Here is a 14,289-nt window from a genome sequence, read left to right as displayed (position 1 = left end):
CACACGGCAATACTGGTAAGGCATCACTTCATCAATGGGGTTTTATGCTTGTCAGTGCTAAAGCAAACTGGGCCATGACACAGACATATACGGAATTACCATCAACAGAACAATTTGCCATGCAGGGAAATCACACAAGGACAAGGGGAATGCTTTCCACATACTTAATGTAATTCCAAGTCAATGTCCTTTCATTTGTGCCAACATAACTAGCTTATTACTCCTGCTAAAACCATTCAATTTTCCTGGGTATTCACAGCTTTGCCAAATCTCCTTTACATTCTACACATTTATCAGTGAAATATTCTGTAGGAAATAGTGTTTACAGCTTCAGAGGCAGGAGACTATGTACAAATTTGTTTTTAAGTCACCATGCAAGGAGATGAGGATGGGGGAAAGCGAAAAGAAACAGAGTGCTCCAGCACTTTACGTGTCCAAGAATGATTCCTAAACCAAGGCAGAGGTTCCTGCTGCAACAGGAAGGTAGCAGCACACGAAATGAGAGTGTGCAGCAGTAAAATCTCAATGCTGACTGCATTGCAGTACTGGCCTTCCCCATGACAACATTTATACTTAGAGTGAGGAATACTACAAATAAATTTAATTACCATGAAAGATAAAAGCTTGTTGTTCGAAAACAGTCCAGGCATATCAGCTGTGTGGAGAATTATCATATACTGAACTAATGGCATTTTGGTTTTACAGCAGAACTAATAAAATGGCACTAAGGGGATGAATCAGGCTTTTTTTTTTTCCTGCAAAAATAAATTTCATATAAAACTGTCCCTCGGATTTGGGGCTTTTTGCTGATTTTTTTTTAAAATTCTTTAATGAATCTGTGCTGCTTTCCAAATCAAACTGCTTGAATAAAAGTCTATAAAATAATATTATGGATACAGGATTTCAATTAACACAGGACTGCTCTCTTTTCATTTTAAAGTCATTTAAGAAACATGGGTTTTTCAATCCCTTTCTCACGAAAAGAAATGAAAGCTGCTAGGGACATCAACAAGAAAGCAGAATGCAACACCTAATGAGACAGGGGAAGTTTTAAAAGCTAGATATTTTTCATTAGGGGGATGCATGTGGAGACCATAATGTGATAGGGCGACATTAGCATAAATAAATGATAAGTAGAATTGAGCCACAGATATGGTTTGTACCATTATCCTAATGCTGAAATTAAAATACTGAGATCAGGCTTCATTTCCTGCCTTGCGTGTGCAAATGCACCTGGTGTTCAAGCAAAGGAAGTGTAGTCTCATATAACTAAGCTGCCAATCCACACAATAACTATACTGATATTTGCCCAGGTATTGCTAGTCGTTAGTTTTGATGAAGTGTGATTTTTAGTTATCATGACATAATGAAAGAAATACTGAGGTAAATTTTCTTGTTTTTAAAAGAAGCTGATTAAAATAAAATTACTAAAGGAGAATTTTCATTCTGGAACAATTATTTTAAAGTCAACTCAATTTTTTCAGGTCCACACAGGCATTATTGAGAATAGAACTGGATTCACTAATTTAGTTTTTTACTAATATACAATAAAAGCTATCTGGGGAGTTCAGGGTTACTGATTTAATAGCATGACTACGGAAGGGGAACTGAAGAGGCTGAATGCTTGACAATCAGAAAGAAGGAAGAAGGGAAAATGCATTAAGTAGTTAAGAGAGAGAAGGAAAAAGGTGAAGCCAAGGCAGTTCATTAATGATACTGCAAATTGCTTAATATGAAAACTGAAGCTCTTTACATGATTTAGGCATATTGTTGGTTTCTTATTAATAATAACATCCATAATAAGAGACATGATAGAGAGAGCTCACAAGCAGTGCCAGTGCATGAGGAATACAGAAGCAAAGTGAGAGGGAAGTGAAATGGTTAGAAAGGTAGCAGAATAGACAAGGCATAAGCAAGACAGAGTTAAATACCAGCCAGAAATCATCTGTCTGCAGTTTCCTCTTTTATACTGGCAAGCAAAGTGACAATGCAAATAATGTAGCAAATAAAAGGAAAGAAAACTTAAAATCAGATGCATGTCTCTAAAAATGCTGTCACCATAGTACAGAGGAGTCTTGGAGGCCACAGAAAGACCTCTCAAGAGAGGTGAAGTGGGATGTTTTCAAAAAAAGCTTCTAGCTGACATTTAAAGGCTTGTCAAACACCACATAGGTGTACTTCATGTCTGATAATAAAAAATATATATAGCCATGTCACCAACAAATGAAAGGACATATTGTCTTGTTCCCACATGAAAATGTATGATGTCAGAATTTGAAATCCAAGAACAAAGGTGCTCATGCTACACTAGATCACACATATTCCATTAAGCATGCGCCTTTTCTCCTCCCTGATAATCAATTATTCTCTTAAAAGGAGTTGGGTTTTCTTTCTCCCTACCAATAGTGCAGTGCTCTCCATTCCAGCCCGGGCTGCATTCACACTTGCCATCCCGGCAGGTCCCGTGCTCATTGCAGCGTGGGTGACACGCTCGCTGATCACAGGCTGTGCCCATCCAGCCGTCCTCGCAGCGGCAGGTGCCTCCAACACAAATGCCGTGTCCTCCGCAGTCCGCTGCACAAATCTCTGTGGGAGAGAAGACAACAGACAGGAGGGGAGATGGGTGGGGAGAGAGAAGGGAGAGGGGGAAAATCCAGAGCGTTATCATCAAGAAAAGCAGACACACTTCACTACCTCGCCTTATGGGGCAATGAAAGGAATTCCTAGAGCTCATAACACTAATCCTTGCTGACAATAAGAATCTAATAAGTATATTACAAAAAAGAGATGGACATGGATTGCAAGGGTCTGCTGTGATTGATCCTCCTATTTGCTTTCTAATTCTCTTGCACTCCTCAAGCTTTTGTGATGCTCAAATCCAAAGGGGAAGGCTCTTCCAATAAGCAGAACGGAAGTCACATTTAATTAAAATCTGGTTAAGTGTGGAAACAATGTGCTGAAAAACTACTGATGTTAAAGTTACATGCTGGCAAAGCATGATTACGACTTCTTAAGCCACAGTTTTGGGGATGGGATTCATTAAAATCCTTATTCTGTTTAAATTTAGGAAAGGATATTTCTATTTCTACCAAATCTGCACATCCTGTATGTCCCTAGTCTCCTACTACCCATTAAAAATCCCCTCTCAGACATTCAGAGGTACAACTGTATCTTTTGTGAGCCATATGCACTGGAGCTGACAGGATGGTGCTTCTTCCCAAGTCTTAGAAGTTAATGGAAGCACAGTCACAGCCAGAATTTTGTTACTTACCGCCAAAAAGCAAAGAGCTAAGGACCTTGCCTTTTCAGGGATGATGGCCTTCCCAAACATCCCTGAGCCCCAGCAGGCCTGAGGACATAGGCATAATATTTTTATCCAGCACTAGACTTTTGTCTAAAACCTGGCATAGCCTTGGCATGAATTTGGGAAACATGTTTTTATCTATATTGTACTTGTCTGCAAAAACAGAGACTTGGTGGAGAAGAGATACCCATGAATCAGGTGTTAAAGTGCCTGTTACCACCACTACTGTACAGGATTGATTTCAAGAAAAAAAAGCCCAAATACTGATGCAGTATAGCACTGCAGATGAAATGAAATGAATCTATTTCTTCTCCAGACTCATTATTTGGCTGCTACTTTCCATCTCTCATAAGCCTTGACTATACTCTCCCTTCCTCAACTGAAGGAGAGGCAATTCACAGTATTTCAGCCTATGAGGTCGTCTCTCTGACTTCTGCCTGGCACTTCTAAATTCCCAAATGTTTTGACCTCAAGCCTTCGGCTTCACTGAACCATTTTATAGATTTTACAAAGTAAGGACACGGTTCCTTTTGGGGACATGGAGAAGAGAACAGAAGAAATGCTGAGCAGGGCTGGGCTGGAAGTACAGAAAGGGGTACCAGGGTACTCTGCAGTGCACATTTTTTCTCTGTGTCACTGGCTGCATATAAAATATTCAGAACTACTCAGCCTGCATTAACATCACACCTGACTGAAATTCAGCTGTACTTAAGTTGCTTTTAGTCTTTTGCTAACGAATACACCATTCACAGGACACTTGGGCTGTTCAACAACTTTTGATATGCTCCTGATATAGGGCTGGAACACCCACTTCAGCTCCAGGAGGAAAGCTCCTCGCAGCTCTGTCACAGCAAAGAGCTGTGAGGTCTTCAGCCCCTTATGAGGAAAAGGATCAGAGTGTTCCTTGGAGAATGGTAACTTATGATAGGAACAACAGAAATGCCTTGCACGTCTAGAAAACACCTCATTTTTCAAATGTGGCATGAGAACAATATCTAACTCTTGCTTCCCAAAAAGCTCAGGGTGGTGGAACAGTTTCCAGTAAAACTCCTTTTACTGCAGTATCATGGATGTCTTCAAACCCGCTCAAATATTTAGTCCTATATGCTTAAGTCTCCTAGTGAAAGAGAACACTGGAGTTTAATTGGGATAAAGACACTCAGGAACTTGTCTGCATTATTTAGAATAAAACTTGCAAAAGTATCTGAGTATTTTCCCTACTTAAACAGAGCATGTGCACACACCACTTGCTGTCGAGATGTAACAGAATCTAATGTAGGATTTATTGGAAGCAAATAGAAATTACCCTACCAAACAATAAAGGCATGGCTGAGGACGGGCTCAAGTTGCTGTCAGAAGTTTTTACTTTGCATCTGGCATCGAGAGACAGATTTTCACAGCTCCTAGCTGCGAGGGAAGTAATATCATACTACAGTACCCGATAAGAGCATAAGGGATGGGGAATTACTGAAATCCATCCTTGCTGAAGGGCTGCAGTCCAGACATGTGTTTTCTACTTTTTTCCCCAACTGCCAGACAGCACTGCAATGGAGCGTGGGCTGGTCAGGGTGGTAATGAACACACATGACCTGCAAGTTGGTTAATATAGCAGTAAAGATGCGCTAAAAAAAAAAAAGTAAATTTGGTTTGCCTTGGCTGACCTGATAAACAAAGTCTAGGGGAGGATAAAGGAAACAGCAGATTAAAAATCAAAAGCTAGATTTATGCTGCTAAAATTTCAGCAAGCAGACAAGAAATACCTTGAGAAAGTATAAAGTCTGAGAGTACTGGTATTTAAGCCTGAACTCCAAAAATTATTATTGTAGCCTCTGGTGCTTTCCAGCACGCTTTTACCATAGGGCTACTCAGACTGCAATCTCTTCTCAGGTTATTAGTTTACATTCTTTATTCATAAGCATTGAACTTGGATCTCAGAATATCAAATAAGATGTAATTTTTCTTGCTCCCAGTTTACCAAGCAATCCAGAGGATGCCAACTTGGTCACTTCACACCTTCATTATATCCTGTTCTTCCTCTTTGTAAAAATTCTTCCTCATATCTAGTCTAAATCTATCCTCTTTTAGTTTAAAACAATTATTCCTCTTCTTATCACTACAGGCTCCGTTAAAATGTCTCTCCCTATTGTTCTTATAAGTCCCTTTTAAGTAGTAAGAAGGCCACAATAATGTCTGCCCAGAGCTTTCTGTGCCCCATGCTGAACAACCCCAACTATCTCAGTCTGTCCCCATAGCAGAGGTTCCTCAGGCCTTTGATTAACTTTGTGGCTTCCTCTAGACTTGTTCAAACAGGTCCATATCCTTCTTGTGTTGGAGACCCCCACAACTGGGTCCCAGAGCTGAATACAGCACTCCAGGTAGGGTCTCACAAGAGTGGAGGGGCAGAATCCCCTCCCTTGCCCTGCTGGCCACACTGCTTGGATGCAGCCCAGGGCACTACTGACTTTCCTGGGTTGTGAGAGCATATGGCCAGGTCATGTCCAGCTCTTTGTCCATCCCAAAGTCCTTCTCCTCAGGACTGCTCTCAATCCCTCATCCCAAGCCTGTATGGATACCCTGGGTTCCCCTGACTCAGATGCAGCACCTTTCAGATAAAGTAACCAAGGCATAAAGAAGGAAAGTGATGGATCCACAGGTAAATGTGAACTCTGAGACAGGCACATGAACGCCTTGATGTCCCAATATGCACTCTTGTGTCCTACAGCTAAGATGGAAACGTCAGATGTCTACAGATTGGTGGTAGAGGAAAAAAACCCAGAGATAATAGGAACAGTGACAGTCAAAAGCCTTCCTGGAGTTACTTAAAGGTGTCAAACTAGAATAATGGAGTGCATTCAGAAATGGTGAAGAGAGGAAAAAAAATCATGTTCTGAAAAGCAGATCTCTGTGCAGTCATTCCTATGAAAAAGAATGGAAAACCCCCTGGGACATTTATATCTCGACTGAAATATTTCTCAGGCAACATGCTACAAGGAACAGTCTTGCACACGTGGGCTAGGGATATGCACTGCATGGTATAAACAAACAGATCTTAGGCTAAGCCAGAAAGGGAATGCTGAGAACACTTTGGGTTTCATCCCCACCTAGCTGAAACCTTAGCAAACCACCACACAGAAGTGTGCAGGTTCCAGGTTATGAATGTGTAATTCATATATAATGGATATATGAGGTGGTTTGGACTCCCAGGCCCCAAGGGCTGTAATAAGACTCTCAGCTGTGAAGAACACTTGTGAAACAATCTACTTAGGACAGTCTCCCTAAAATGTAGTTTAATTATTTCTGACAGGGAACCAGGAGCCATGAACTCCCAAAACTATATCTTGCACTTAGTGCCAGCTTATAGATGGGTACCCTACAATTTAAATAGCCTTATAACACACAACCTGCTACATGCCCTGGTCCTTTACAACACAGCCTTCTTAAGTGCTCACAGGTTTCTAATGAGTGATTAAATAGTCAGAATAGCTTTTACTTTTCTTGTGACACGCTAAGAAATGATCAAAATGGATTTCAAATTAAGCTTCCACTTAAATACATGTCTTTTTGGACAGAAAAAGACAGCTAAGGCTGTTTTACAGAAAAAGGGCAGGTGAATAGTTTCTTTGTCATTCAGTCCCAGGGACAGAATTTGTCACCTTTGTTCTTATTACAAACTGCATTTTTGGTACATTAAATTCTGTTGTTAAAATTAGAGGACATGATTAGCTACCATCTGAGCTGCATGAACAAATGAGAAGGAAAGCTTTTAATTCTACTATTACAGTATTCTCAGACTGGCCAGCTGCACTATATTGGTCCTGGCTATTTAAGCTTAGTTAGAATGCTCTGCCTGTGCATAAAAGACCTGCCTATTAAATATTTTCACACTAGCTGTTCCCAAAAGGTGACCAAATATTTCCTTTCAACTTTAATCTCATCCAGTGTTTGTATGAACTGCTTAGCCACTCCTTATCCTTTCCTAGAGGTGCACTGGTTTACCTCATTTCACAGTGCAGCTCTCAGAGCTGCTTGTAGTTCCTTGAAAAGAGGGGATCCTCTGAGTAAATCTGGTGCCCAATTCTAAGAGCAAATATGAGGCTTAATGTCCTCAAAAAGTACAATCAAGTGAAGCACCTCTGTGAGAAACACCTGTATAGGGGTGTTACCCTGTATTTTGCTTCCTTATGTTTGTACTTAACAGAGGGCACTGATGGATAGTAACTGATTAATGGATGCAGACTTTTTTCTAAGGAATCAAGTTTGTATTAATGTTCCCATCTGGGGTTTTGTCATGTTATTTGTTTTGGAGTGATGTCTTGCATTGCCTGAATCTCACCTCACGTTATGTCAGTCTCACCTGAAGAATTGAATTGAGCCTAATTGCCCTCGGTGGGTCAAGAGGGAAAGAGAGATAGTTCCAGAGGATGAGTCACTTGAAACCTCTTTCATGGAGTATTTCTGGAGCAGACAGTACTCAAGGCATTGTTAAGCTTAGGGTGATTCACCCAGAGATCTCGGGTTATCAGAAACATTACTCTCAGAAAAGGATAATGCCATTCCAATACAATTCTGCTTATTTTTCATGCAAATAATAAAAAAATAAATGGCTCATCTTCAGTTCCAGGACTTGCTCTGTTTCATCACTGCTCATCCCCACCATGAACCAGCCCAATTCTGGGGCTCAGAGCAACCTGGTCTAGTGGAAGGTGCCTCTGCCCACGGTAGGGGGGTGGGAACTGACCTTTCAAGATCCTTCCAACCCAAACCATTTTGTGATTCTGTGAGCCCAGACTCAACCTGCTGGCTAGTTTTTAGACAAATAGGTTTTGTTTTGTTTTTCTTCTCATTATCTCCTTATGACTGGGACTTCCTTCTGGTCTGTTAAAACTGCCTCAGAATTCCTCAAGGCTCTCTTAAAAATCCTAATCCATCTTGAATCCTACCCAAAATCATGACAGTGGCTGCTGACGTGCTTTAACTTCTCCACAGTGTGTTGACAAAAACTGTAATGTAATTTTACTCTGTCTCCATCAGCATGTCTCTTTCTGTTGTTGTTCACTTAAAGTTGAAGAATCTCAGCTATCTGAGGCTAAGATTATCCTTTTTGTTCTGCATTTGCACTGTGCCAGGTATAATGAGGTCACAGTCCATTAACAGCACTTCAGAAGTTAGAATACTAAAGCAATTACTCATACAAAAAACCCCCTTGTACCTGCTTCTTTCTCTTTCTCTTTTTTCCTTTTTTTGCATATCCTGCTAAAAACTGGCATCAATCTACCCCCTTAAGAACAAAAAGTCTGCTATATTGTCTTTGATATTTCAGAAGAAAGTGGGAAAAGAAACCCATCAAACACTAACCCAACAATGCAGTGCTTTGTTCATGGCCCTTTTTAATTGATGGAACAGACACAGGACTCTCCAACACAGGAAATGGCATCATTCAGAATTTCATATTATTTTCGCATTACATTAAAGATTTGAGTTGGGAAAGGGATAATGATGTTAATTTGTGCTTCATTTCTAGCAAATCCATTTTTGCATGTTTACCCCTGTCCCCGCCACATATCCTCAAATTGGCTTGACAACAGTTTAAAGCTTTCCAGCTTAGAGAAGAGCAATGCAGATGAAAATTTTTCTTTAGCATTCATGTGATGCAGAATCAGAGATTTAGCTGCTTCTGACCTGTCTGCTAAATCCTTTAATAAATATGGATTTAGTGCTAAAATATAAGATCAGGTGAAATTGCTCAGAGCTTCCTGAAAACTGGGTCAGTTCCACTGACCTTTATATATTAATAGAAAATTTAATAATTAAAAATCTGCCATAACCAGGATTTTCCCATTTCAAGTTGCCTCATTTGAGGTAATTTCCAGCCTCAGACAGATTTTTTTTTTTCCAGAAAACCACAGGAGAGGGGCATTGGCACGGAGCTAAAAAGCTGAGTTTGGTGAGGAGCTAAGCCTTGTTTTCACAACCTGCTTTAGAAGGCAATTTATGCGGAATATCTGGAAAAAGCAAGAAATATATAGATGAAAAAAACAGAAGGTGTATGATCAGCATGATTTAGATAGCAGTGAAGTGCTAAAGACATTCTTCATAACAAAACACATTTTGCAGTGTTCTGAAACTCTCATTCCTGTGATTCGATAACTCTGTAGTGACATGAACTCCTGTGCTGTTACTGAAGAAGACATAAAGCACATTAGCTTTTAAAATCATTCTTTTTACAAATGTATAAGGAAAAGATCAAACTAAAGAGCAAGAAAAAACCTGAAAGAAGAGGTCTGGATTTTCTGTCACTGCCAGTAGCTGATCTGTACCATGAAATCCTCTGAAAACTATCCTGGCTTAGTAGCAACAGGGAATGATTGTGTAAGTTCTGTCCATGTCATTAATTGAGGGATGTATTTTTCCTTCAGAGATCATGTCCTGAAAGCAATGTATGCATAATTTAATGTGTTTAACCAATAATCTGTTTATTTTTAAAGCATACATCAAATATGTAAATATTACTAACGCAGAAATAATAATTATTATTTATGTCTATAAATATAAAACCTGTCCTTTTAGGAGGACAATTAAACGTTTGGTACTTTGATTACTCTCCGCTCCACTCAAGGGCCTCAATGTGTTTTACACAGCTCAGTAAACTGAACGTAACTAAAAGGTAACAGCTATTTATTTTCTTTCCATGGATGAGGAAATCATGACTAAAGGATGCTCTCTAGAGACTGAAAATGAATCCATCAGCTTTGCTATCACCCCTCATCAGGAAGTACACTGACCTTCAGCAATGGGTTTGAAATGTGACTTGGACATCTGAATTTTCACCTTCTAAATACAAAGCCCTGAGGAGCATCCCAGAATGCCTTCATTGGGGAATGCATATCCTGCATTACAGAGTGACCCCAACCAGGACACCTGAGTTGGCCTGAATGCTGATTCTTGCCAGCTCTGCAGAAGGACTGAGTACAGGTCTTCAATATATGTGCATGAGGGATAACTCTGCAACTCTGCACTTGCAGAGAAGATTGGGTACACACAAAGGAGGTATAAAACACAGAACAGAAGAGGAGAGAGATTGTTCACTCAAAGTGGTTGAGTTGTATCTAGGAGAAGGGTTGGTGAAAATCCCTAATAAAAAAAAAACAAAAACAAACCATCTCTGGCTCTAGACACAAAAGTTTAACCCCACTTCAGCTTTTTCCCCCCAAGTTTTCTCCTGGTATTTAATTCTTTGCTGGCATAAACAGCTTTGTGTTTAAATGAAAGGCTTCTGCAAATCCCCTTCTAGGTCTCATTTCTCTCTGGAGATCCAAATTAGGAATCACAGTGCCTCTGAGATGCCTCATTTGGAGACGAATAAATAGTCCACAGAGTAGCTCCTCACCTGGTGCTGAGCAGATCCAGGAGATGTGTCCGTAACTCCCCTGGAACCACCCTCCATCTCCAAAATGAGCAATGAAGGGGGTTGGTATAGTAATATACTTAAACTGTCCTCCAAGACTGAGCCTCTAACCCTGTAACCATACAGGATAGAGTACAACGGGATTCTTGGGAATTGTTGCCAGAAACAGTAACAGTGAGAACAGGAGCACAACAGACACAATTAGCTGTACAATGTACACTGGTATAGCTGGGATGTCTTTTAAAAAAGTATCTCACTTTGAAGTGCAATTTCATCTTGTTTCATATTTGTATAAAGGTCTTCCAGTTCCTGTCTGGAAAGTTGTAATTCTGTGTGATGAAATTCCATTAAACTTCTGTTGTGCTTTTTATCAGTTTCTACTTCCTACAGTATTTATACTCTATTTTCATCCTTGCCTTAAATGGTAAGGACTGACCATCACTTTCTGTCTGAAGCATCTCCTCTATGGCTGTGATTTACTTTCATACTCGTGTCAACCTTCCATTTATTTATTTTTATGAACTCTACTTCAAACTGTCTCTTGTTGTAGAATAGCAGGACATGAAATGCCAGCTATTGTCAGGCTTCAGTCTTGGAGCTGAGATTTGCTGAATAAAAATAAATATCCCAAAGTGCAGGATTGTATTTTTCTCTTTGATGCTTAATTGAATCTCTATGCTTTCTGGGATGTGTTAAAGCTTCCCAGAAAAGAAACAATTTCTAATATATTAAATGAAGTTCCTACGAAGGATTCTTCTCTGGGCTAATTTTATTTTCTTCTCTGTCCACAAGGAAGAGATAATTTGACAGTAGAAAAACGTTTTGCTCATGCTTAAAAAGAACTGATTTATTTTCCAATTCTGTACATTTTGTTTTTTTCTAAAATAACTTCAACAGATCAGTCAACAGTGTGTGCTGAAGTGATCACAAGCTAGATTTTCTTGGGATTCCCTTACTCAGAGCTCAGTCCCAATATGGATTCCTTTTTCTTCAGACAACATTTTGCCAAAGAACTTAGAAATTTTATAGTTATTAATCTTATTCGAAAGGAGACACAGAACACATATGAAACACGCAGAGCTGACATATCCAGAAGTTAGATGTCTGTCTATCCACACAAATGAGATGCAGCAGTAGCTGTTCCAGAAGGTTTCTGTTTGCTATGCTGTCCATATGCCTCAACACTGATCTGGAAGGATCACCTTTACCGAAAATCATCAGAGCTCTCTCCAAAGAGCTTTCTAACTTCCGTCTGTCAACATCATTAGTAAGTGCTCATTAGTGCAAATTGTGATGATAATTTTTAGAGTATGAACACCTTGTAAACTGGAAGGGGGCAGAGAGAATACAGTAATTCCAGTGCATCCTCTTCAGACAGCTTATTAAATCATGGATTTCCAGGCTTTAGTAGACACCAATCCATTACATGACAATCATTGTTCTTATATTGTCTTTTTCTTTGCTTAGTTTTTATGTTATTCTGTTTTACTTACTCACAGACTCTTTTCCTTATTATCTAACCTTGGTGGAGATTCCAACTGAGAATGATACATAGAATCATTTGGGCTGGAAGGGATATTAAACACCAGCTTGTTCCCCCCCCCGCCAAGGGAGGGGCACCTTCCAACAGAACAGGCTGTTCAAAGCTCCATCCAACGTGGCCTTGAACACCTTCAGGAACACCCACAGCTTCTCTGGGCAACCTAATTCAGTGTCTCAAATATTAGTTGACAAAGCTGAAAACATCCAATAAACTTTTGCAGGAACTCTGATTGTGATGAGCTCCAACTGGGCTGGAGTGTAAAGTCACAATCACAGTAGGTATCTACCAACAACAGCATGGAACTGACTGAATAGCATGGAATTGACTGAATGCCAGTGGAGAAGCCATGACATGGGACCTACAACCATCCTTGCTGAGCCATGAGTGACTTTATCCAGCACAATCAAGGTAGATCATGGCAGAGACTGACTCCGCACAAGTATCGCCCTGCTGATATTGCAGCAGTATCCTGGTTAAAAGTAGGAATAGTCAGCAGCAGAGGTCTAGATTCAAAAATTAAGAGGCTCCTCCTTTCAAAGGAGAAGCAGCCAAAACATGGTCATCTGAGACTTAGTGATATAAATGATAAGTTCTCAGTGATACAAGCAAACATACTAATTGCTCAGTCATACTCAAAACACAATATTTTAACAATAATCTGCTTTAAACATGGAACTTAGTATCTTGTGGTGTTGTGAAATTTTTCAAACTAGTCACACGAACATAAGCCCCACTGACTCCAGTACAACATTGCTGTTTTCAGTCAGTAAAGTCCACAACACAAAGCATAACTGATCCAAACAAAAGACTTTTGAGCTCATGGTGTGACTGCTGAGGTCACATTTGGAGATAGGGAAGAATGTTGAACTGAAACTGGCATGCTGGGAATTAGCCCTAATCATTGTAGGAAACAAACAGGGGATGGAATAGTCTTCCCACTGCCCTTTGTAGGGGTCCATAAATTTTCACTGATTACTGCTGATACAAGAGAGAAGCTTTGCTCATCACAGAATGCCTAGGGTCAATGAGAACCAGGGACTGCTTGTTACACAACTGGACACACTCTATTCTCAGCTTGAGACATGACCTAATCAGAGCAAATGCTTTGTGATCTAATGGTCAGAGACAGACTGATGATATCATTGCTTCCACTGGTTTTGGCCAAGTCTGAAATGACAGCTAGAACACAAGTTTTCAGTTCCTTCAATCTTCCCTTTGTCATTGTGTCTGACCAAGACTGCATGGACTGCTGCAGAAAAGGGGTTAAAAGTAAGATCCTAAACACATCCCAGAGCTGACAATAGTTTGATGCATCTCTGGTTGGCTAGGAAAACATCCTAAAACAATTTCTCACTTATCAGACTTAAAGTAGGAATTAATATTTGAAAGGTAAGTTGTATTTTCTATCTTAGTGGGAGTTCTCTCCCTCCCTTTGTTATGTCCCTTTCATCTGCTGAGCACAAAGATACTTGGACTTTTGAAGAATTGGACTCGCCACAAAAATAAGCTGAGCACAAAGATACTTGGACTTTTGAAAGTCCTGCAGCCCATTTCAACTATTATCTTTTTTCCACCACATCAGGGTCTCCTTACACACATTTTTAATAAACAAAGGGAAAGGGAGTAAAAGGATATTCAAATGAAAGCCTCCCTGAATGCTTTTATTTTAAAGGTTTGGGCAGATTTTAGTCTTTTATTGCATTTTTAATAAAAAGCTTAAAAGCCTTTAAAGGGTAGGTTCATCTTGGCAATGGGTAGGCTAAAATCTGTACTCACACACTCAACTACATGAAAAAAATAATGTTTTTCACAATGACAGTTCTTATTAACACTGTTGATTGTCTAGATTCACTAATTTCTTCACAATCCACAAAGCAGCTATCTGCCAGGCAGAACCTGTGAGAGTCTTGTGTGTGCACTGGGCTGCACATATTTTTCCCTTTGGGAGAAAATTTACTTATCTCAGTACAAAATAGAGAAGATCACAAGTTCAGAAATCAGCATGTTATGCTTCTGAAAGGCAGAGGATGAAATTCC

The 14,289-nt window shown here is 39.8% G+C and overlaps 1 protein-coding gene across 15 annotated transcripts in view; it reads right to left on the bottom strand.

The window, feature by feature from the left end:
• Positions 1-14,289, bottom strand: part of TENM4 (teneurin transmembrane protein 4) — a 592,138-nt gene that overhangs the window by 121,967 nt on the left and 455,882 nt on the right. For all 15 annotated transcript variants that reach the window (XM_039718527.1, XM_039718526.1, XM_039718530.1 and 12 more), the window contains one exon: positions 2,401-2,586. In XM_039718527.1, the coding sequence (XP_039574461.1) occupies positions 2,401-2,586 (186 nt within the window). The remainder of the gene's footprint in view (positions 1-2,400; positions 2,587-14,289) is intronic.

Source organism: Passer montanus, unplaced genomic scaffold, assembly GCF_014805655.1.
Source record: "Passer montanus isolate IOZ18808 unplaced genomic scaffold, ASM1480565v1 scaffold4, whole genome shotgun sequence".
NCBI classification, from domain to species: domain Eukaryota; kingdom Metazoa; phylum Chordata; class Aves; order Passeriformes; family Passeridae; genus Passer; species Passer montanus.
This window is presented reverse-complemented; position numbering and strand designations above follow the sequence as displayed.